At 31.7% G+C, this 26,131-nt stretch overlaps 1 protein-coding gene and 1 long non-coding RNA gene across 4 annotated transcripts in view; one reads left to right on the top strand and one right to left on the bottom strand.

Annotated features, from left to right (window-relative positions):
- Positions 1–4,119: 4,119 nt before the first annotated feature.
- LOC127715504 (uncharacterized) lies at positions 4,120–24,378 on the bottom strand. The gene is made up of 2 exons (XR_007988455.1): positions 24,156–24,378; positions 4,120–4,436 (listed from the first exon to the last, which is right to left on the bottom strand). It is a non-coding gene; the product is annotated as an uncharacterized LOC127715504 (long non-coding RNA).
- The window catches only part of LOC127715500 (uncharacterized), a 97,398-nt gene continuing 83,311 nt past the window's right edge, over positions 12,045–26,131 (top strand). The window contains exon 1 of one of the 3 annotated variants that reach the window (XM_052221561.1): positions 12,045–12,338. In XM_052221561.1, coding sequence (XP_052077521.1) covers positions 12,275–12,338 — 64 coding nt within the window. In that variant the 5' untranslated portion in view covers positions 12,045–12,274. The remainder of the gene's footprint in view (positions 12,339–26,131) is intronic. The other 2 variants (XM_052221559.1, XM_052221558.1) reach the window with 2 other exon arrangements.

Raw genomic sequence — 26,131 nt, 5'->3', positions numbered from 1 at the left:
ATACGGTTGGATACAATGTCTAGCCAAAGGTCAGATTCGACAAACAACGTGAGATTTGAAATATATTTTAAGTTCTTTATAAACTATAAACTGATGCTACGACTACTATATCTCAATAGGTTTAGCCAAAGAGTATCATATAAGATGTGGTTACTATTCTATTTGATTATTCCATACGTTCTGACTTTTGATACAGAATACAGAAAATCCAGGGTCCTTTGTCCTTATGGTAACAGTATATATAGAAATGTGTCTGTTGATAGTGTAATACAGTGTGCTTGGGTTTGCGCTGCAGATTTCGGACTTTGTAGCAGATTTCTGTATAACGACAAGCAGTGCATGTTACACACGGACAATTCATTGATATTGTCGACAAATATGTTCACTACAGATAATTGGAGTTTGTTTTTCACCAAACACAAAGGTTTGCTTATATTATGTACCGCTTTATATGTTTGTCTTAAAAAAACATTATCAATATAAAACCATTCGCTATTTTCCTTTGTTTTTGTAATTGTTTGCATGGTATGTATGGGAATCTTGGCAAAATTTCTATGAATGAATATTCTTTTTCCTGTTTATCAATATCATATTTTCTATGTTCAAAATATCATGAAAAGGTATTCACAGAAAAAAAACGGAACTCCGAGGTAAATTCAAAATTCAAAAAAGGGAAGTCCAAAACATGACAAAATCATACGATTGACTATGTCAACAAACGGAACGTCGAATGGAAAATAACTGTTTATTCCTGACTTGGTACAGGAATTTCCTGACTTGGTACAGGAATTTCCTGAAGAAAATGGTGGGTTAAACCTGGTTTTATAGCTAGCGAAACCACTCGCTTGTACGACAATTATTTTTTAATAAAAAGGTATTCTCAAAAATACGGAAGATGAACCTTAATCCACCATTTTCTACATAAGAAAATGCCTGTACCAAGTCAGGAATATGACAGTTGTTATCAATTCGTTTGATGTGTTTGTGTATTGACAAAATTGGGTAGGGCAACCCAAACTGACATTGGTTAAAGTGACAATAATTGGGATTCAGCAGCCAAACTGTGTAAACATAAATCAACATTTTAGGTGGAGGTTCGAGTTTCAGTTTTTTTTTTTACTAATGAGTTTGAATGTCCCTTTGATATCTTTTGCAGGTTAAGGACCAGTAAATAATCGATATCACAGATTTTTGTAAGCGTCTTTAAATTAATTGTTTTATATCCTTGGATACGATTGAACGAAAATTCTTATAATAGATGCACATTTGTATTGTATTCACGTAAAATAAGTGAAAACGATAAAAAAAATCCTTAAATCCTCATTCCTCCAAATTACAACCAATTACTAGTAAAATATTTCTCGCATAAATCGCGTGCTGTTGCCAGATTATTTCATTTTAACTATTCACAATATATAGAGTTATTGTTGATTTTCTGAAATTATTTAACATTTCACAGCGGTATAATACTTTTACTTTAATTATTCATCCCTTATTTTATTGATTTTGTTTTTACATTGTATCATAGATCAAATTTTTTCGTTCAGTGTATGTTCACTTGTGTTAATATGTCTTTTGATTGAGTTAAGCTATTTCAATTGATATTTTATAGTGTGTCTTTCTATGTTGTGATGTTACACTATTGTTTCAGATAAGGGTGAAGGTTTGGTACCATTAACACGTTTAAACCCACTGCAATTGTTTGCACCTGTCCTAATTCAGGAATCTGATGTCCAGTTGTTGTCGTTTGTTGATGTGTTTCTCATTTCTCGTTTTTATATAGATTAGACCGTTGGTTTTCCCCTTTGAATGGTTTTACACTAGTAATTTTTGGGGCCCTTTGTAACTTGTTGTGCGGTGTGAGCCAAGGTTCCGTGTTGAAGACCGTACTTTGACCTATAATGGTTTACTTTTAAAAATTGTGACTTGCATGGAGAGTTGTCTCATTGGCACTCATACCACATCTTCTTATATCTATCATATACTTTTGAGTGTATTAATTGATCTTAATTGTGTTTCCCACGCAAAAAAGGTTAAGCAAGCTTCCCAATCAAACGTTATAAAATTCTAAAAGTGACGCAGGCAAGTGATGTCACAAACCAAAAACGTCATAGACGCAGTCAAGGTTCAGAATATGGAGAGAAAAATGGGGGACTCGAGAATAAATACGGAATTTAAACTTTTATTAAACCTGTATTATCAGTAAAGCGATAAACATTATTATTAGCAAAACATTATAAGATATTCAGAGGTTATATTTTGTATTCTATGATTGTCCCATAATCTATTTATCGGATTGCATTTATGTACTTTGCATGATAGAAACTAGTGTTTTTATTTGTTTCACCAGCAAACCGGAAGATGAACCTTAATCCACCATTTTCTACATAAGAAAATGCCTGTACTAAGATTCGTTTGATGTGTTTTGAGCTTTTGATATTGCCATTTGATTATGGACTTTTTGTTTTGAATTTTCCTCGGAGTTCGGTATAATCTATTTTTGTTATTTTACTGTTTGATAAGTTCGAGTCGGTTCATATATTGACGTCGGTGGTATATTCGGGTCAAAGTCATTAAGGCCGGCTTAATGTATTTGACGTCACGAAGCCGTAATATGCCTTGAAGGGCTGAGCAAGGTGATACAGACAGTGGGAACAACGATAAGTAGAGTTATCGATCCTTTAAATAAACTTATTCTATAAGGTTACCAATTCAACCCTGTAATTCGATTTTTGAATGTTGTTTTTATCGGTATACATATTGATTTGTTATCATTAAATTAAAACCAAACTAAATATTATTGTTATACATATATGTACGTTCACGATCCTACACTCTGTCGATACATATATTATTGCATCGCATTGGGAAAAGTTAATCTCTGATTGTTAACAACGTCTTAAATTTACACTTAATCCATGGGTGTTAGATGTGTACTGATTGGAAATTTAGTTTTAGATGCGTGATTGTTATTAGTTGTTATTGGCTTTGAACTAGCTGACAAGTACTATCAGGTCTGTAGTTTGTTTCTTTTTTTGTTTTTTTCGTGTTTTTTTCGCTTTTTGAATCAATCTGATGAAATTATCCTTTTCAATTGATTTTTATAGTTTGTTCTGATGCTGTACTGTTACAACATGTCCCAGAGAACATGTTTAACCCGGCAACATTCTGTATGTGCCAGTCCCAAGCCAGGACCCTGTAATTCAGTGGTTGTCGTTTGTTGCTGTATATCAATTTTATTTTGTTTATTGTTTTGTACATAAATCAGCCCGTTAGTTTTTTTCTCGTTTGAGTTGTCATACATTTGTCATTTCAGGGCCTTTTAAAGCTTACTATGCGGTATGGTTTTTGCTAATTATTGAAAGCCGTATAGAGACCTATAGTTGTTAACTTCTACGTCACTTGGTCTCTGGTGAAGAGTTGTCGTATTTACAATCATATCACATCTTCTTACTTGTTTTAAATACAAATATTTTTCAGACTGTGATCTTCAGGGATATGATTATGATGTTACTTCCAGTACATGCTTTAAGTTTAATTCAACACAACGAAATTGGTATGATGCAAGACAACAGTGTAATGAAGAAGGCGGAGACCTTGTTACTGTACAGACAGTAGAAAAAATGGCTTTTTTCAATTCAAGTTTAACTAATTGTAAGTTTACCTTCAACAATAAGAAAAACCCATACCGTTTTGCAAGCTATAAAAGGCATCGAGATGAAAAAATTTTAAACGATTCTGAGACTTGATCAATGCAAAAAAAAAAAAAAAAAAAAAAAAAAAAAAACTAAAAAAAAAAAAAAACGAAAATTAAACAGACAACAACCAACAACAATCACTGGATAACATGCTCCTGGTTTGGGACAGGTACATTCAGAATATGGCGGTGTTTAACATGTTTGTGAGCGCTCAACCATCACACTAAATTGGGACAGTGGTGTTAAAAGTACAAAAACAGAACAAACTGTAAAGCTATGTTGAAAAAGGGCTAGAATCATCAGATCGTTACTAAGCACAGAAACCCTACTAAAATAATAAAAAAAAGACACAAAGTACAAACTAAAGAATACTCGCAGTTACTGGACCCAAGTCAACTAATAAGAAGACCATGTACTAATTATGCTTACATATTTATTTCGCCAAATCTATAAATTTTACATGATGGAAGGTCTTGTCCTTTTTAAATCTTCAATCACAATGGTTTATTTAGGTTCACCGTCGCAGTTTTTTTGGATCGGCTTGATCAATGGTACATGGACAACAGGACAGTCCTTTCAGAACATATATGGCCTAGGACCTGAAGATATCCGTATTGGAGCGAGTTTTCCCGACAGATGGTGTAGTCGTCTTAAGTTCACAAATGGGACTGCCAATTTGTTGTATGATACAAGCTGTTCTTTTCTGAGAGAATTTGTATGCGAACTAAACCTGTCCATCTTTAAAGAAACAAAAAAAATATTAACATAACATTTCTAAATTAGAAAGGTAATTTCCTGCAATGTTGTTTTCATTTCCTTTGATATAAAAAAATGTAAAAGTCTTACTGATGTTTACGATATGATAATGATAATAAATATAAGAGTTTTGAAATCACCATTTGTAGTAAAATGATATTAAAATCGAGCAAATGAATAACACTGTTATGTGTCTGTTATATTCTTCAACACGAACGTTGCATAAACTTTTTATAGTGATTAAATTTCCATAGCTAATATAAATTAGTAGATAATTTAAATTTGATAAGATAATCAATAATCGTAAAAAAATTTGTACACAAATGACTAGTAAATCAAATAGGAATAAACACACAGATGCTCATTGAATGAGATAAAGAATAGTAAGAGTTGTATTTGCATGATGACAGTCTCATGTACATACATATACAAATACGAAGATGTGAAATGATTGCCTACCTTCTACCAAAGACAAAATGAAATTAGTAGTTAAAGGTTATATATCTCCTGGACTATATATCTCCCATTTAATACGAAATCAACTTTGCATTGCTTGCATTTCTAATAACGACTTCCTTGATAGAGGGTTGCTGCTTACACGAAAGATATTTAAACAATAGTTATAAGTGTTGAAGTTGAAACCATCCCTTCGAAAATTTTACTGACATCACCATAAGTTGGTTGACCGTAATAGTTCATTTGCCAATTACCGATTTGATTCTGTTATTACACACTTTTTAAACAAATTACTTCCCTTTGTCAATCGTATACTGGTTCATTACCGGACAAGAGTCTCCTTACGGTTAGTAGTTAATATACATCATAATTTGCTGCACCAAGTGAAATAAATTGGTGAAAGAGCATTACAATTGGGATAAAGTATTGATATATTTATTCATCAGTCTATTATTCAGGCGGTCAGCTAATCTGCACCAAAATGATTATAAATAGTCTCAAATCACTCAGTAGATTTATTCTGCATCGATTGCTATTAAAAACTATTCTTAATATTGCTGGGAAAATTGCACCCATAGCTGTACTGTATATAATGTATTATGCTATTGATAGGTTTTACGAACCACTGTACTTTTTATTGATGACTACTCAATTAACAAGTGATACGTAATAGTTATACACCGAGGGATAGGTGTGTCTGAATAAGAAACCCCGACGGCCGGAGACCGGAGGGGTTTCTTATCCAGACACGCCGTATCCCGAGGTGTATAACTAACTCACACCCGATTCTAAACCGTATATTTGTTAACATTGATTATTAAATGAAAATGAACGGATAGCATATTTATTGACAATATCAAACCATGATTTATAAGATTTTTTTTACATGAAACCCCACTAGTAACCTTACTTTGGCTATCTTCGTTCAAAAATTGACAAGTGAGTAGATTTTACAAATGTCAAATTTGCTGTTTTGCATATTCCCGTTAAATCCATGTGCTAATATGGATCAGCAGGTCAAGGTTGATCGTTTCGTGCATTCTTATTACAAAAACATACATCATGCAGTTGTCAATATGGACGGGTATAAGACGGACGACATTTTGAGTCAAGCGTTGGAATTGGTAGAAGAGACTAAAGATTAAGGCAATATTATAATCCAAAGTACTTATCTGCATCAGTTTAATGAAGGTAATCATAAATGTATTTTGTATGTAACGTTTTTATAAAAAAAAAAAACCCTCTCTTCTCAAGATTAAACAAACATTCATATTCGGACATACTGAGGGATAGGTGTGTCTGGATTAGAAACCCGACGACCATGACACGCCTAACATACAAAAATACAGATTGACTATTTCGGAAATCCCTTTTTGGGGGCAATCCAGGGGGGGGGGGGGGGGGTCCGTGAGTTAGAATCCTGTTTTTTTTTAAAGATCAATGCTTTAGAATAGAGACATATGACTGGGATCAAAAATTTTACCTTCAAGCAAAGGTATATTTAAAGGATTTTTTTTTATTCAAAATAGATGCTTAATATTTTTTTCGCTATAGGAATTTCCTAAAATGTGTTTTTTTAATATCTTGTAACAACTTGTAGTGAACACTATTAGTTATTTCTTATGTTCATGCTATTTAAAAAATATTCAATTTCTTTTGTTATGAATAACAATGGACTGTGTTTTCTGGATGTAGAAGCAGGGGTTCCCAGAAACTCCGCTCGTCACACCCTGTGGTCAAAATCCATTGTTATTCGTAACAATAGATCTATTCAATTTACGTAAAGGTTAGACAATACTTGGTCATGTTTTATGAAGATTTAAAGCCCAAGGGGTAGCCGAGGGTTTTAAATGTTCATAAAACATGACCAAGTATTGTCTGACCAATTAAGAACATATTCACACTTTCGAGTACCCTTACAAAATTATCCTTTCCTATTGTAATATTCAAACCTTGATAAGAATTCACTTTTTTATAATGAAGTGTTAACTAGGTTAACAAAAGGAATGTATACCATAGGTAATGATCATTTCAATGGATGGAATGAAATAGCACTAACATAGTTTAGTGACGACAAAAAGGATAAATTGTTCAAACATTGAGTTTTTCTTCTGCTTCAGGTAAAATTTAATACTAATATACCTTAAACTTCTTGATTTTAAAAAGCACACAATGTTATATAAATCAGCTTTTTGAAATTTGTATATTTTTTGATAATTATAAAATTCACTCTATAAATATTTGAATTACAACCATTCAACATCAGATGCTTACTTTTTATTGATGAATGTACATGTATTGTGGGTTTTTTTTTCGAAAAAAATCCTTTGCTTTATATATCAGCAGTCTGACATTGTTTTCTTAAAAGATTATTTTACCTACATCTTTGCCCTCATTTCATTGTTTGTTTGTTATATATATGCACCATGATAAACATTTGCAAAATTCAGAATGTTTTTTTATAATTCTATTCTTTTTCATCTTTAACCAGTAGGCTATTTTCTCAAGGAAAATGCCTCAGGGGATTGTACACTTCGTTAGCTTAGTTATCAAGAGTTCCCTTTCCTAATTAATCTACAATGAAAAGTCATTCATGTAAAGCATTTTATAGTGCTTGGAACGCCATGTACTATGAAAATTAGAAGGGAAAAACTGACTTTCCATTGGACGAGAAGGGGTGAGTATGTTCTAAACTTGTTTCAGAAATAGAAACTATGAAGTATAACAATAGAACTGGGGTGTAAAGTATATGAACTACTGTAAGACATTTGCGGAAACTGTCATACACCTACGATTAGGATTACAATTACACTTTCAGGTAGCATTCAAATCTTGGGTTGTATCAAAGCGTTTATATGAACCGTCGTTCCAAAACAAATTCTAACTCCTATCATGATGTTTTTCTATAGTTGAACAAAATGGATTTTAAAAAATATATGAAGTAATATGTACACATTAACTATTGAACATCGTGTTCATGTACGGAGTATGATAGAATGGACAAACATTACTTAATAAGTTTTACATGAGACACACAAAAAAAAAACTGTATTGTCGTTGGCTAGGTTGTGACAATTATAAATCAATTTCAACAAGACTTAGTGTAAAGAAAAAAACCAACTAAGAAGCATGTTGACAATATCTAATGTTTATGCTTAGACATATAGTTTCCATATATTTGGGCAATCACATTTGTCCACGTTTTCGTATAAAAAAATCAAAAATATACGAAAAAAACACAACATCCTTATCAATAAACATCTTTGTATCGAATATGTAATTTAAACTATTCGTCATACTCGTTGAAATGCAAAATAGGTGTAATCAAGAAGTTGGAATTTTACTATCTATCTTCTCAAATCAAGCAAAACCAAAACCGGGTCTAGACTTAAGTCGAGCGGTTACTAGAACGGCTTTCGCCTTCAACGACGCATGTAAAAATGACTACCGGGTTCTGAGTTGTTTATTTTTGTGCAATTTGTATAGATTGTATAGAGATCTTCGGAATCATTTGAGTATAGACGGTTTTTCACGGTGTCTATAATAATTTCTCTCCAATAAACATGGGTCTGGTCTGATCGAAGCATGAGCAGTAACTATTGATCTGAGACCGGTACAACTGTACTCTAGAGTGCACTTATGACGCTCATAATTATTTCGTTGATTAACAGGGATAAAATGTGCAAAGGTATATCAGCCGAGAAGAAATTGTTTAAAAAAATCGTAAACTATTTAAGACGGTTAGGGAGCAGTTTCGGATACAAAATGGAATCGTGAAAACGAAGGACATTGATATTTCAAAAGCATTGCTTAATAATTATAGTGCGTTACTTGCTTATCGCATATTCCCTGATTTTCAAGTGCACCGTTTGTAGAGTACCCTCTGAACGAATTTTTGCTGATTTTGCTGTACTAAAATAAGGTAAGACACAATTTTGGAACTATAACAAAAAGATTATAAACCTTATACAAGACAACAGATTGTTCGAAAACCCCAGGATATGTAGACGAAGTCTAAAAAATCAAATAGACTTATTACACACTATAAGCGCCATCGGAGAATTACAAAAAAAATACAAAGTTATGGGGATTTTTTTGTGACATATCCAATACAGCGATTCAAATCTGTTGTGACCATTTGAGCTGCATTAGTGAGTCGTGGAAACGTTTTACTTACATAACAAAAATCAATCATTTGGTTTTACTAGCTATCTCTATTGTTGTTGTTTTTTTTTTAATTTGGAGATGACCCCTTGTTTTTCGTCAACTGTAATCGTAAGTCTAAGTGTAATCCTAGGTAAAGACGTAGTTTCCGCAAATGTCTATTATGATGTTATCATTATTTACTTCATTCGAGGCCCTTATAAGTAACGCCGGAAAAGCAGTAGAAAACCCCGGAATATCACATTATATAAAATTATGTATTTGAAATAGAATAAACATCAACGAAAACCTAAAATAGCAAAAATACTGAACTCCAGAGAAAACCCAAAACGGAAAGATGCTTATCAAATGGCAACATTAAAAGCTCAAACACATCAAACGAATAGAAAACAACTGTCATATCCCTAACTTGGTACAGGCATTTCCTTACGTAGTAAATAGTGGAGATTAAACCTTGTTTTATAGCTAGCTAAAGCGCTCACATGTTGTATGACACTGGAATACAATTCCATTATATTGACAACAATGTGTGAACAAAACAAACAGACATAATCATGATGATAGGTAAAAATGTCAAAAATTGGGGTACAGCAGTCAACATTGTGTTATACTCTTAATCTCTATAAAAAGAAATAACTATGTCAACAAAGAAAAACAAAATGGCATATAGACAAAGCACATAAGAAAAAATGAAAGACAAGAATACAAAAAAATGACCACTGCACAATAACACAATGGCGGGATGTATAAATACCGAGTCACGCCAAAAGGATATTAACAAAAACAAACTAAACAGTAAAGGTTATTATTAAACAAAGACAAATAACAGAAAACTATAACACGTTATTAAGATGATAAACAACGCCAGTACCTAGAATCTATACTTCAAGACCGTCATGTATTATTTTTGAAGTTGATACGGAATATTTATCTACAACGTATTGATATCTTCCGATGAACTTTTTTTTAGAAAAAGGACGAGACGTTCTATGATATAACTCAATATCATTAACTTTCTGCTATCATACATGTTAAAAGTCTTAATGATTTCATTCATCACTGGAACTGCGTATGACTGACATTGCGCCATCGAAATTGTTACATGAAAGTTGTTCGTCTGTCTTATTACCTATTTTAAGCTTGTAATAAATATATTTTGAGAAAAAACAGTCTCGTTGTCAAATATGCATAATCTTTCATTAAAACAGGAAGTTTCATTTACTATACTTCATGGTATTATATTCTCAAATTAAATTTCTATGGAAACAAGTACAGAGTGTTTGGGATTTTTAGCCACTTTAATTTAAGTATCTATTCTATAACCAGTGTCACATACAAAGCGGAACATAACTTACTGTATCACCAGATGTATTTGCGGTTTAACTGTACGATGTAGAGAATGTATATATCAAGATTTATGTTTTTATAAGACTACATTAAAGAGACATTAGCTTCGGTTTAGACCAAAAATTAAAATACGATTCTTTTTGTTTCAAGTATTAATGAAAGCGGAATTTTGAAATAATATTTCTTTATAAGCAGTCAGTTTGGCCTAAATTTGTCAAAATAAGCTGTTGTATTATTAACTTGCAGGCGAATAATTCAACATCAATTGAATCCGTATTCATGTGACCTTCTATTTAATTCCTTACCTTGAGATGGATTACGCATGTACTAGGCGTGCTCATCTATTAAATAGAAATATATGTTAACATTGGAAGTGAAACAGGGGTGAACCATTTCGTTGACTTTTTCGATCTAAAAAAAATCATTCTTATACAGATAAAAACGATGATAAGCATATGTTTTAGCATATTACATGAAAGCAAATAGACCTAGAAAATTCCAATTGCATGTGGTCGCTTTTTGTTTATATTTATATTCATGTTTATTTTGAGTAATATGACCATCTGCAGTCTTCGGAGGCTATCACGATGGTTAATTAGATGGCGTCTAGACCATAACACACAGGAAATACTGATACATATTATCGAGTCCATGTATTGTTAGTTGTTTATTTTCGAAATTTTGTAATTTAGATATACGTTTAAATATTTTTATAAATCAAATATGAGAATTTTAGTCAAATCAGTGAACATGAATTTGACGGCTAATGCCCCTTTTAAAATACTAGAAACAGCTGCCTTTGATAACTTTCACTATTTTACATTATGATGAAGGGTGATACAGCTAACTGGTTCACGTAGAGACGTTTAATATATGTTGACAATCCGTGATGAATTGTGAGTTCATTACCATTCGTTCAACAGAGGAACTGCAAATTGAACCTCAACATTGTTATATTGATTGATGAATGAAACACAATGATATAGACTATCTAACCGATTTACTAACTGGGGTATGCTCTTGATGCTAAAATTGCCTTACTATGGTTATGAGGAAAAACGGCTGACATCGACACTCCACAAGTTTTATGACGAATAAAATGATCGATACTGTGTTTCTGTGTCTCAGCTCTCTAGTGACATGTTTAAAAAGTCTTATATATCTTTAGCTACCAGAATACAACTGTAAACTTACCGCACGTGTCTTATTCTCGATCTCGATTTTGACATCTTGACTGAATATAGATTCGAATGAACTAGTTATGTTACTCAATCAGTAATTCAGTATGTCTAGTTAAGTAAAATGATTATGTCAAATTTGTACAATAGAATTTGTGTTGTAATGAAATCATTACGCGTCAAGTGAGTCAACACTTTAATATATAACAATAGGGGGTTTTCAGGAATGTATGGTTATCATATCTCGAGATTTATCAACTACTTGTGAAATACTTATACTAAGAACTCATAAATGAAATATTTACATTTGATACAGTTTTTTAAACGCACAAATGAAAGAAATGTTTATGAATTAGATACACCTTGAGGGCGTATTTTATTTACACCAAGATATTGTTGTCAATGCAGAATGATAGTTTTCATTAATTTAGGCGGGGGTCTTTCAGCGATTTGACCATATGTTATTGAAAAGCATGATAAATGCAGGGTATCCAATTTCATTTAACGACATCTTGGAATAAGTATTTATACATGTTGTGTAATAAGTAAAATAACTTATTTACTATAAGCTGTCAAGTTTAAAAGAAATAATTGATTATTGCGATTTTTCTTTACGAATTAATTTGTTATAAGGCGACTACAGAGACGATATCTTACATTTAAAAAGTGTTTGCCATGAGTTTCATAATATTTGAGATCCAATTAATTATTGTCATCAATTTGAATATTGGCTTCATAGGTAAGTAACTTTTTGTACGCACTTATTGTATTATATATATGACTATTTTATTTGGCATGAATTAAAATTTGATGTATCAATAATAAAGACTTAGTAGTCTGCACTTATGAATCAATTTTAGTTATTTTATTTTCTTAATTGTTTATTGTAATATGACATTAACTACTGTATAATAGTATTTTGGTAGCATAAATATAATAAGGCATATATTTTGTTTATTTGATATTTGAATGTATGGGAATTAAATTTTAATCGGGGTAATTTTACACTGCATTTGAATTATTATTAAATTTCTACAGACTATGGGCAATTTACTACATACAGGGGTGGATTGTTAAAAAACTACTAGTCTCTCACAAATATTCCAAATTGCAATTGAGTTTTATGTAGCGACTTCATGAAACCTATTTGCAGCGTTGTTTCTGATTTTTTTGGTTTTCTTGCGTGAAGTACATCACAAACAATTGAGTCTACAGTTGCTAGCTTCCTGTAGAACGATTTCATTTTTATTCTTCGACATTTTCAAATTGTTTCCTGTTTATTATTATTTGAAGTCCTATTGGTGGTTGGACTGTGCAGGTTCTTATTATTGGGTAGACGAAACGCATGTCTGTCGGGCTATGAGCCTGGTATCTTTAATGTTTTCTTTAACCCCACCATGTTTGTGCTTACTAGTATACAGTCGGGCTGTTTAACCATGTTTTTTATGTTGTTTGTCGTTGTTTCTATATCCATTTTCGACGCAGTCGGAGTGTTGTTGGGTGGTGTGGTCTATTGTACTGTTCAATATTTTTGGTAATTCTTGTTTTCCTTTTTCTGTATAACGAAAAAAATTCAGCCAGATTGTTACGTAATTATTGAATATTGGTGATGAATGTGTCCTGACGTATGAACGCAAAACTTCCATAGCACTTTGTAAAATGTTTGAATGCTAAATTGTTTGTTTTACTTGTCAATAAATTTATTCTGTTTCCTATCTCGTAAATACAGCTTATCCATCAAACATTTTCTTGGTTATACACGTGGGTGTCATTTTATCTGTTTAATGTAATTGTCTATTTAAAACGGAATATTTTCAATTTGTTTTTAAACAAAACAAAAAATTGAACCTCTGCTGTTAACAATGTTCTTCATTAGTCAAGCATTCCAGTGAAGAGTCCCTGTTTGTTAATCATCATTTTCAATTTCTGTGATGCTCTTAAGATGAAGGTCTTTTCTATTCTTATCGGAAAAAAAAAACGATTCAAAATAAAGTGATGCTTTATTGCCGGCTATTTTGTCATCAGTTGATTGAAACAAGAAAAACGGGGACGACAACAGTAGAATAATGATTGCTGACTTCCGGATCTGCTTCCACATCCGTTTATGTTAGCCGGGTTCAACCCTTTGTTTCTAGTGTAGTGTTTCTTCTTGGACTGTTCTTTGTCTTTTTTCAATTTTCCTTTGACCAATGTGTTTTTCTGTTTTTCTTCGCCACTTCTGATTTTGTATTGCCCCTTGGGTTCTTCTCCCCATTTTTCCAAATTTTCCCATTTTGTCAAATATTACGGCATACAATGTAAACTAACTGATGTATTATGAATGTGTTGTTGTCTTCGGATAAGATAAGATACATCGATAAATCCAGAGCTTTTGATGTATGTTCACTGTTTTGCAATGTCTATTTTGTCTTATGTTTATATTTTTTAATGCATTCTAGATATCTTCTTCGCCTTTTTTGCTTCAGTTCTTGAAATCTAAACAAAATTGTATCATGAAGTGTTACTCTAATGTTTCCTTCTCTAGAGATAGTATTAAACATTAAGTGTCGTTATTAACCTTCAAGTGCCATTTTTAGTTATAAATCATTTGCACAAGAAATTGTAGTCTTCACGGTTACAAATCTACTACGATGCAAGCATACTACATCCCACAATTCCAACGTGACATTCAGTAGTAAGTGTCAAAGTTATGAAAGAGAAGCGAAAAGTGAGTTCAAACCCAGTGATAAATCTAATTCGGAGATCAAATTCGGGGAAAAGTAGACGGGATTGTGTTTACGACAATTGGAACATATCCGCCGTAACATGTTCGAAGGGATGATTTTAACTTCACTACTTGGAACTCTTGGTTGTGAACATGGCAAGAGCCGAACAAAATGGATTAACACTATTGAACTTAAAACATCTATAACAAAGTCAAAATGCGACCAGTGAGATGAAAAGCTGAACACTGTGACGATTTTGCAGTTCATCATACCGCCCCTAGAATTTCTGGTGTGAAAATTTTCAATCGGTTGGCTTTGTTTCCTTAAAGTTAATCAACAATCAATCTATATACAACATATTTACTACATCCATTAAACTAAAGATCGACTAAAAATTCAAAAAATATATACAATGGTCAAAATGTGTATTCAAGACCGAGAACATGAGAAAATAAATAAACAAATACCAAAAATAACTTGTATATAAAGATGTATTTTAGAAGGAGTGCTCGGTTCTTGTTAACACATCTGGGTTTTTTTTAAAACTAAGATTATACTTTAAAATGCGGTAAATCTTAATTACACTTTTCATTTACAGCCAATTAAATTGAAATCCCTTGAAGTTATTTTACATTTCTAGAAATGATTCTTATTACACGATAACTAACTATAATAGTTTGCCCGGAATGATATATAAATGTCTGGCTATAAATTGGAGAATGAAAATCCTAAAATTTAACCTCAGATTCAATTATCTTAGTCGATTCTGGCATGTATTTTTCCTCGATTTCTACTTATGCAGTATACATTATTCACTCATTCTAACAACATGAATAACTCGAAAATGTAAACAATTTGAAATTTATTGTTAAACTTATAAATGAACTAAAATTAAAAAAAAAACATACGAGACTAACAAAGGCCAGACTTTTGACAGGCGGGGTTAAACATGTTTTGTGAGATCTCAACCCTCCCCCTAAACCTCTAGCCAAAGTAGAATAAACAAACACATGTATGTTGCACTATTCATATTTTATGAAAACTTGTCTATTGAGGAGTAAAATAATTTGAAAATATAGGTTTAGAATATCCCGGAGATTGTATCACACAACTGACTGTATGCTCGAATTTCAAAATGGTCCTATAACATTCACAATATTGCCAAAAACAAATCGCAAAAGTCTTAAAATATCATGCAATACAGATTTGGACAAGGGTCTCCAAAGTCATATTTAACCATGTTGAAAAATAAAGAAGCATAAAGAAGAATGCTTCGTTTTGAAGGCCTCATTGTGACTTTTAGATGAAGAACAGCAATAAAAGTGCTATTCCTTTGCTTTTTGTGATTTTTGTTGCTACTGATTTTGTGTCATTGATGGACACCCCATATTCTTTGTTTTTCTATTAAATAGGAAATGTCCATGCCATTTGCAAATGAAATCATCCAATGTGTAATGAAGAATTGTATAAAGATTTAGTCTAACATATCAAATTCCATTCAAAAGAAATAATGAAAAACTTATATCAGTTAGTATTGCATAGCTTTTCTTAACAATGCATAATAAATACTTCTTCTACTTAGTCGATCTTAATTACAGATATGTTATACTTAATTAACATCAATTCCTGTCATACATCGTACACATACACTGTATAAATATAACAAAACAAGTGATTCAATACATCAAAACATGACACCAGATGGAAAATGAAATAACACTTTATAAATTTCGATACACTTTTCTGGGTTTACCTTAATTCTATCATCAGTTGGTATCCATTGGATATTTTGCCTTTATTTTACGCCATCACGAGTTGCTTGACCGTTATGGAATATCTGTTTCACAGATGACGATGGATATGTTCCAATTGTCGTGACCACAGTCCCGACTCCTTTTCCATGAAAGTGATATACCGAATTATACATAATACCGAGTTGGTATTAAAATGAGCAACACGACAGGCGCCACATGTGGAGCAAGAATATGCTTACTCTTCCGGAGCACCTGAGATCAACCCCAGTTTTTGTGGGGTTATTGTTGCTCAGTCTTTATTTTTCTATGCTGTGTTTTGTGTACTTGCTTGTCTGTCTGTCATTTTCTCCTTTAGCCATGGCGTTGTCAGTTTATTTTCAACTAATGAGTTTGAATGTCACTTTGGTATCTTTTGCTTTTTTTTTACATTTGCTATCAAGTTTCCCAGACTAACCATCTACTCTGATTTCAGGACATAAATGTGAATGTGTTTTTGCAAGTAGTGTAATTAGTAAACCAATGTATTTGTCATTACGTGTCATATTCAGAAGAAACAATAGCTTCACGTGATATTTCTTTACGGGAAAAAATAGTTAGAAGAGATATAAGAGACATATTCTCTTTCATATTTTTAAAGCAGTTATTGCGATGAATATAAAACCCTTTGTTTAAAAGAAAACAAAAAAATCATGTGTTTTTTCTTTACGAATTAGTTTGTTGAAAAGCCACTATAGAAACGATACTATCTTACCTTTAAACAAGTGTTTGCGATGAATTTCATAATAATAAAGATCCGATAATTTACAGTTTACAATTTGAATATTGACCTCATATTTTGTATGAACTTGAAGAAGTTTTTGCCTGGCATTTTATCTTAAGCATGCATTTAATTTGGTATAAAAGAAATAAAGACTTAAACTTCCATCTTGAAATCGACTCATTTATTAGTTCATGTAGATCTAACTACTTAATTACAGTATATTTGGTATCATAAATTCAATATGTCATTTAATTTGTTTTATTTGAAAATTGGATTTAAGCCATATGTATAGGAATTAGATTTGAATTCAGCTACTATTACACTGCATTTAATCAATATAAAAATATTGGCCTAATATAGATAATTGTCATCTACTCTCCAAAATGTCTCTACTAATGACCTTGTTCCACAGAACAGAAGGCAAAAGGTATTCATGTCATCTAACGTCATGTTATTAACTAATCTTTTCAAAAATTAATTATCTGCAAAACTAATGCTTTAAAAAATACAAATCCCCGCCAAACGCTTACAAAATTACAGCTATAATTTCGGATATTGCCAGTATCAGGCTTTTAAGAAGGGTTCGCATTGGAAAATGAGAAAATATCTTGTCTGAACCCTTTCTTTGCTAACAACAGTCTCAATGTCATCAATTTTGCCTATATCCTTCATCATTAATCAGCTCAAATAAAAATGATTTTTTTTCTTTAAAGATCATTCTGTACCTTACATTTCTTATACAAATACTAAGCATATTGCGACTAAAATTTAAAAATGTAAAACCGGATTATATATGAATGGATAATAGCACAGATGCTTTCAGGAGGTTTAGAGTTCAAGTCGTCAATATCGAAAACTAAAACATATAACATCACGACACTTACTAAAGATGGATTACGCAGTTATTATGAAACAATCTCCTCTAGAGGCGCTGTGAATCACATTTAGATACTAAAAAAATCCAAATATTCGTCAGATCACGTATTATCGAAGTCTGTTTCCCCTTGAATAGTATAAATCATTTGACTTTTCTACCCTTTACACAATTATTTTCCATTCAAAACTTAAAAACAAATTGAAAGAATTGGTCCTTATTTCTTTCATAAAAAATAACGTAGATACAATGTTGATATAAATATATCATTTTAGGGAGGGATAAATCAAACTTCGTACAAAAAAAAATGTGATTCAAACAAATGAAACTGACACTATAAAGATGCTTGATTTCTTGATTGACAACATATCTGTTACGTATGAAAGACTGTATTTTTCAACATAAAAAATGCATTCCAATGGGAACCAACTGTGCTCATTCATCTTACTGGCTTTATTCATATAAGACAGACGTGGTATACAAGTGATTCTTCAGAAAAAACTAAAAGAATTAGTATTATCCTTCACATTTACTTATGTAGATGATGTCCTACGTACTTTCACTTGAAATAAAGGAGATAATTCGACAGAAGGTCACATCCAATGCCATAAGCCATTAGATAGCTAACTTTACAATAACATAGGTTGCTTTGTACTTTCCTTTCAAATAAAAGAAATGATAAGCAACACACAGTTTAGAAAAGGTAATTTCCAGTGTCGATTTTAAAATATGAATTTTCTAAGTACTTTTCCCTTGAATTAGGGACCTACCATTTACTTTTTATGGGGGCTAGGATGAAAAAGTTTGTTCTGCATTTTTTTTAGTTGTAATCTCTGTCCTGCCTTTTTATTTTTCACTCTATTTGGTCCTGCCTTTTTTTATTAGTTTATCCTACTTTGTTTACATAAATTGTCATCCTGCCTTTTTTTTTTGCCAAGTTTCTCATCCTGCCTTTTTTTTTCAAATTTTATCCTAAAATAGCTCTTACAGAAAATATTGTTCGATTAAGCAGGGTCAAAATTAAAATTTCATAAACGGTACGCTATCATGAGCAAAATATAGAGTGACATGTTGATAACTACAATTACATGCAAGAACAAAATCGAAATGTCCTTCAACGGAAAGGATGAAAGATTTAAGTGATACTTAAACCATGTTTGAAACGGTTTTGCACTTTGTTGAAGGTTGTAAGATAACCTATTAATTTTTATTTACATCTTTGTCATTTTGTCTTTGGTGAATAGTTGTGTCATTTTAAATAATCATACCAAATCTCAATATTTTTAGGCACAAAGTATCACATGATACATCCGAAGACTATCAATATACTTATATAGTTTGTAGAAGTTTCAATAGTGTTTTAAGAGTCAAATGTTAGCCCTTTACATGGCTTACGAGATAATAATCATTATGACATTCAAATTTCATACTGATTTTCTTATTCCCGTTGAATGTCAGAAGTACGATTGCACTGGTGCCATTGTCATACCCGAATCATGTTACACATATTAGTCTGTGAATATTTGTTTAACGCTTGTATTATTATTATTGTTATCAGTCTATAAAATGTCATGTCAGATCTTTATATCATATTCAAGAAATCAAATCGTTCTTCATTAATTACATTCAAATCTTTTAATACACATGCACGATTCACGTTAATGTCAATCGTCTTGTTCATATTAAAAAAAATATTTAATTTAAAAACGAGTTGTGTCATCTTCGATGATTGAGAACTTAAGATTGAGATAACTTATATTACGTCTGCCAAAGGTTATTATCACAAAAATTGAAAAAAAAATTAAAATAACATATATTCAAATCATATTTTGATCTTGATTGATGATCAAAATCAAAATATAATACTATAGTCTTATTTCTTCTTTCAAGGAAACATTTTCACGCCTTTATATGCATATTATTGAATTTTATATACTCTCTTAAGCTTGAATGCAAAAATCTTTGAACTGTAAAATTTTGTAAAATTCTTTGACGTCACAAATAATTATTTTACCTAGACGCAAATATATATCGAATTGGGTTTGACCATTGTGTTGTCTGAAAATATACGCTCCTTATCCGCTTGTATAAATCTTTGATGGCGGAGTGAATCAATAATATGAAGATTTTTGAATAAATTATTTTTCAAATAAGAAATAATTCATCGGGCTTGAATTTATTATGATATTACCACGGGTTGGCCCTTTATGCTAAATATTTCGTCAGCGAGGGGTAAAATATGAGCATAAAGGGTCAATCCGTGGTAAAATCTATAAAAACATATTTCTATACTACGACTGCAATGTTGACAGTCTGTTGGTTATCGACCGATTTGAGACCATAGAAATCTAGTGTCAAAACTTACCTCTCTTGCAAGCATACGGGATTATGTAACCGTCGTTGTCATAAATGAAACATGCATGTGAGTGCTCAATCTAAATTTTAATGTACGACACTTCATTGACAATTTACTCCATAGTAAGAGTGACTAAAACCTTAGTTAAATTTGTGTGCAATAATTTCCACAACAGTCAGTATTGTACTTCGTCAAAATTATCTCCGCATTACACCAGCTAGTTTTTACAATCTAAAAATGAAAGCCATTGTGGATGACGTGCTGCCAATTTAGCTCTTGAAAACCGATAAATTTATTCTTATAACACCATTACGATCCTTATATGTCAGTAATATTTTAAATGACAAATGTATCTTCTAGCCATTGAACATCATTTAAAGTACTTTCCTGCTTTTAGTCAACCTTAAACTATTGTCTGATCGGTTGTCAGGTTGATTTTTTGAAAGTTCAAAAACATTAAAAAAATTTCTGAATAAATATTTCGTGGAAGGGCAGACTAAAATTTTTCAGAGGTTGAAGACTGATAACCCTGTATAACACACACACACACACACACACACACACACACACACACACACACACACACACACACACACACACACACACACACACACACACACACACACACACACACACACACACACACACACACACACACACACACACACACACACACACACACACACACACACACACAATGAAAATTTTTGTGAAGTTATGCATTTTTAAGATCCACTTGAAAAGTCTGTTGTCAAGTACTTTTAGTCAAAATTTGTTATTCGAACACACCTTATCTGTTGCTATGACTCATTAGAAATGTATTTCACTTGACCCATATATTTCATTTTTTAGTACTGTGAATTTTGATGTTATAACATCAACCTGTAGCCTAAAAATATAAAATTAATAGAATCTGAAGCGAGATGATGTATCAAATATTTTTGCTTTAAATATTTTCAAGACAGAATAGTCGACAATAGTCAACTCAATCGACTTTTTTTTTTAAATTTCTAAAATTTAAACGTTTACAAATATCTCAAAGGTTCATACTATAATTTTAATAAAAAAACATACATAAGAGGTATACTATCCTAGATTATGCACCTTAATTAAACTTTTAAAGCCCATAGAAACAGAGGAAACAATTCAAATATACCAACTCGGCGTTTTTACCTTCTCTAACAAAGTGTTCCATTTCTTTTGTTTAATTTCAACTGGGTATCCGCCTAACAATTATCCTTTGAAGTATATCCACCTTTTTCAACATATAGCCTAACAGCACAGAATTTCACAGTTCTGACATCAAACTGACAAATTCATATAACTTCATCCCTCGTAGGACCTTCCATCAAAATCAAAACCTACTTTGCAAACTATTTCTGAATCGAACAAATGATCCCATTTCCTTCCAGATTTAATTTTACTCAATTTGATACATAAGGTAGAAAACTACACATAACCTATAACCATGGAATGGTGTTTGTCGCCAAACATAACATTTGTGCCCTACAACCGGTCGCACACATAATCTGTTAACCCTGGGTTCATTTGTCCTTTTTTAAGTTATACTTTTTCTTTTAGTGAATGCATACATTGCATATGATGCTTCGTGGAAAGAGAGTGTCACACTCTCTGTCTGTTAAAGAAACAACTCTTTGAAATTCTGTAGGGTTTCTAGTTACAAGGCTAAATTTCTGCCACTATCAAACATTCCCTTATTTCCAGTGGTAGTCCAAATTCTGCCAAACCCTTCCCCCTTAATTCTGATTGTCCTACCTAGCAGAATCTACATGTTTTATTTGTTAAGCTTTCTCTTCCTTAGCATGCATGAAATATTCGCCACTGGACAGTTAAACAAACACCAATCTGTAAATCATGTTTAATGATACTAATAAACAACACAAATATACAAGGGACCATTTGAATTTGGGGAAGTGTTTTTTATTCATTTTGAAAATTTATTTCGAACCACTACTAATAAATGAACTTTAGTCTGTAAATTCAGTACGGTTCAGTAGCATATCAGACAATTTAGTATTATGCATGTTGATGCGTACATGTAAATATCAGTGAACAGTCTGAATATAGACTGAACATATCTTAATTAACTGCAAGCGAAATGTCTGAACATTACTGCATTTACCGTAGTGAATAAGTGGACACAAGTGATTGAAAACTGAAAACGACGTAATAAATAGTTCAATCTTATATAAGCTGTTCAGATCAAAATCGGGTTTACTAGTGCATGCAAATATCAAACTATTTTTTTGTCATGTAGAAATTCTTTCTTAAATATTTTTGAAGCAAATACTCTCTAACAGATTTTGTTTCCCTTTTCCCTGATCATAATATTTTTGTCTTCAAAGTTGCCAATTGCAGTGAGACATCCTTCCAGCAGAGTCCCAACGACTTGGATGCACGTAACTGTAAGTGACTGTACAAAACAGCCTTCAACAATGACCAAATCCATATAGGCTGCTATAAAAAGGGCTATACATGACAAAATGTAAAACGATTCAAACCAGAAAATAAACGGCTTGGAATTCGGACAGGTAAATTAATTATAAACAAATATCGAGACAACAACCCATGACAACCACTGGCTCTTAACTTGGGCAGGCACATAAAAAATGTGGCGGAGTTAAACATATTTCACTTAATATAATTTTCTTGGTAGGATATTTGTTTTTTTAACATGTTCAATACAGAGGATTTTTCTTCTTAAATATAAGTTAAGGCAATTACTAAGAAAGCAAGCTATGACATGTATCCCAATAGCCTCAACATGACACCTCTACCTCATGTGCGAAATTTTTCAATGAACAAAATCTTTTGACTGATTGATAACGATTACAACCCACTATATCTTACATAATGTACTTGTACAATGCATGTCTCTCATTAGTTTTTTTCTATTTTGGATACAATCATGTTAGTTGTGTAATACAGTATTCCCTCTAGAACTTTTACATTATATTGTTGCGTTTACGATTTCCTGTTGTTTTTATATAAGGGATGGGCTTTTGTTTTAGCAAAAATAGTAAATTCCAAATCTAAATAAAAGGCAATTCTAAATTTACAATTTATGATTCGGTTCAGAATAATTTTTTTTTATAATGGTATAATTCTTGATATATTCGGAATTATATACTTTGAAAATTCTGCATTAATATTACTTCAGTAGTAACGAAAGGTTCTATTATGTAACTGTAATTGTAGCTTTTTAGACAGGGTTTTAAATGAAATGTTTTTCGTCATCTAAAATTCCAGAAAAAACTATTCATCAGAATTGCCATAGTTTCATAAAAAAAACTTAATTCGAAGTCATATTTCATCAGATTCACGAACAGTGTCCTTAATATAAAGATAATGATATGGTATAGTAATTATGTATGACGAACATTTAGCTAATACAAAATATGCAATACCCTTCACATTTGAGATGATCCAAGGCAAAAAATTCACTGATGGTATATCCAGTCTTGCTAGGTATCTGACATTAACATGTATGTGAGCTTCCAGTATTTCCATACACGATTTGAAAATAAGACTGTATTCCTAAATTTTATCGCACGACACTTAAAATACATTCATATTATAAATCTATTATATAGTAAACAAATAACCTAGGGAGAACCAAATTAATTTTTTTTGAAATTTGAAGTTTATACATGTGTTTAACTGTAATTTGCTGTTTTCCTCATGAAACAGTTCTATGGAATTGACACTGATATATATTACTTTTATATTCATTCCTTGCATAGTTTTCGTGTGAATTCCCTTCATATTAATATGAAGTTGTCTCTTTAGTGAATTTACTATGCAGTGTACATGTATGTTACATTTATTTGTCAGAGAGTCAAAAATTTAAAATTCGATGTTTTACGTTATTTTTATATGAAATAATGCTCATTTAAAAATTCAAATTTCTTACTATTTAGTAAAATGAAAATGAAATAACTACCGCGGTTAGAATGACAAACAAATTGAAGTGAAGGTTGAATGAAATTGAATTTATAGATAAAAATGCAATTGAAAGATGAACAATCATAACACATGACGTAATTATCTTCCTTAAAAACATATTACAACAACATAAATACGAACCTTTCAGGAATGATATAGAAGAAATGAACTGATAGTTTAGACAAAAACTGTCGTCTCGAAGTAAACAAGTATCATATGCACAGGTGTATTGACTTTGCATCATATATATTCTAATATTGCAACGATGACACACAATCTTTGCACAAAAACTTCTTAACAGATTTCCCTCTTCAGATTTCAAAAGTACTTTGCATGTTTTCAAGCTTAATTTGAGTGTTCAACATGTTCAAATGTTTAGAAAAAAGTGTTAAGAAATGCTATTGTGCAAGTTTATATGGAACAACTTACAAATGAATTCCTTGGAATCTAAATAAAAGAAATTAAATTTTTTAAATGCAAATCAAATGTTAACAAAACTACTTCTAAATTTTATAATTGAATAAATCTAATTTAACTACATATAGTTTATAAATGCCATACAAAGGAAAAATCAAATTTAATCAGTCAGTAGTCAACTATACCATAGAACGATCACAAAAAAAGTACAGAGAACAGCGATTGATTTGATATACAATTTCCAGTGGAAAAACAAGGAAGGGTATTGGTAATGCAATGAAACCTAACATATTTCGTGATACTTCCGATGCCCTTTTCAATCACGTATTGCAATCAAAAAGTCTAGTAGTCGGTTAAGTTAAGTTATTACAACAGAGAATGCGTAGACATACATCCAAAATTAATAGCACAGTTCGATTTGAACTGGTATAGTTCTTAAATTTCAAAGTTGACGAAGGTAACGGAAATACAACAGAGACTGCATAGATATGTATTCAAAATGAATAGTACTGTGCGATTTGAACCTGAATAATTCTAAAATTTCAAAGCTGACAAAGGTAAAATAAATAACAACAGAGACTTCGTAATAATAAAGGAATAACACTGCGCGATTTAAACTACACATTTTAATTGATCCCTTTTAGCGCCATCGTTTTGAATTTTCTTATCTTAAATTTTGCCCAAGTGATTCTCTCCTCCCTAGACCAAGAAATATTATGGTCTCTGATGGAAAGAGTCTGTTGATTGTGACTTGCCAAAATGTGGTCAGGGGATCTCAAATGTCGACTGAGAGGAAGGTCTGGCTTGCATTCATGGTCACAACGATGACTTTTCTGACTCACCAACATTCTATTTATTACATTTTAGCTATAGACGATACACAGCATTTGTAGTCTAGCTTGCAATTAACATTTCAAAAAGTAGAACAACAAAAAAAAAAAACGAACTCCTCGGAAAATTCAACACGGATAGTCCCTAATCAAACACATCAAACTAATGGATAACAACTGTCATAGTCCTTCCTGACTTGGAACAGGCATTTTCTTATGTAGAAAATGGTGGATTAAACCTGGTTTTGTAGCTAGCTAAACCTAGTTAAACAAACAGACATAATAGGAAAAAATGTCGAAAATAGGGATACAGCAGTCAACATTGTGTTATAATCTTAATCACTGTAAAAACAAACAAATTTGTCAACAAAGAAAAAAAGGCATATAGACAAAGCACATTAGCAAAAACGAAGGACAAGTATACAAAAATTTACCATAGCACAATAACACAATGAGGGGATGTATAAGTACCGAGCCACGTCAAATGGATATTACCAAAAATAGACTAAACAGTAAAAGAAATAATCTACAAACACAAATAAGAGAATACTATAACACGTTATCAAGATGATAAACAACGTCAGTACCTAGAATCTATACTACAAGACTATCGTGTATTATTTGTGAAGTTGATACGGAATATTTATCAACAAGGTCTTGGTATTTACCGATGAACTTTTTTAGAAAAAGGACGAGACGTTCTTTGACATACCCCTGGTTAATCAACTATCTGCTCAGACAGTGGTGACGTTTTACAAAGTCTGAGTAGCAGCTGCAATCTGCTACTCAGACTTTTTGTACTTGCCGAGTGACTTTTAAAAGTCTGGGTATTCAGTATTTGGTTGCAAGTCTGACACCTTTTGTTCTCAC

This window comes from Mytilus californianus, unplaced genomic scaffold, assembly GCF_021869535.1.
Source record: "Mytilus californianus isolate M0D057914Y unplaced genomic scaffold, xbMytCali1.0.p SCAF_9, whole genome shotgun sequence".
In the NCBI taxonomy this organism is placed as follows: domain Eukaryota; kingdom Metazoa; phylum Mollusca; class Bivalvia; order Mytilida; family Mytilidae; genus Mytilus; species Mytilus californianus.
Note: the sequence above shows the minus strand (reverse complement) of the source record. Positions and strands in the feature narration are given on the sequence as shown.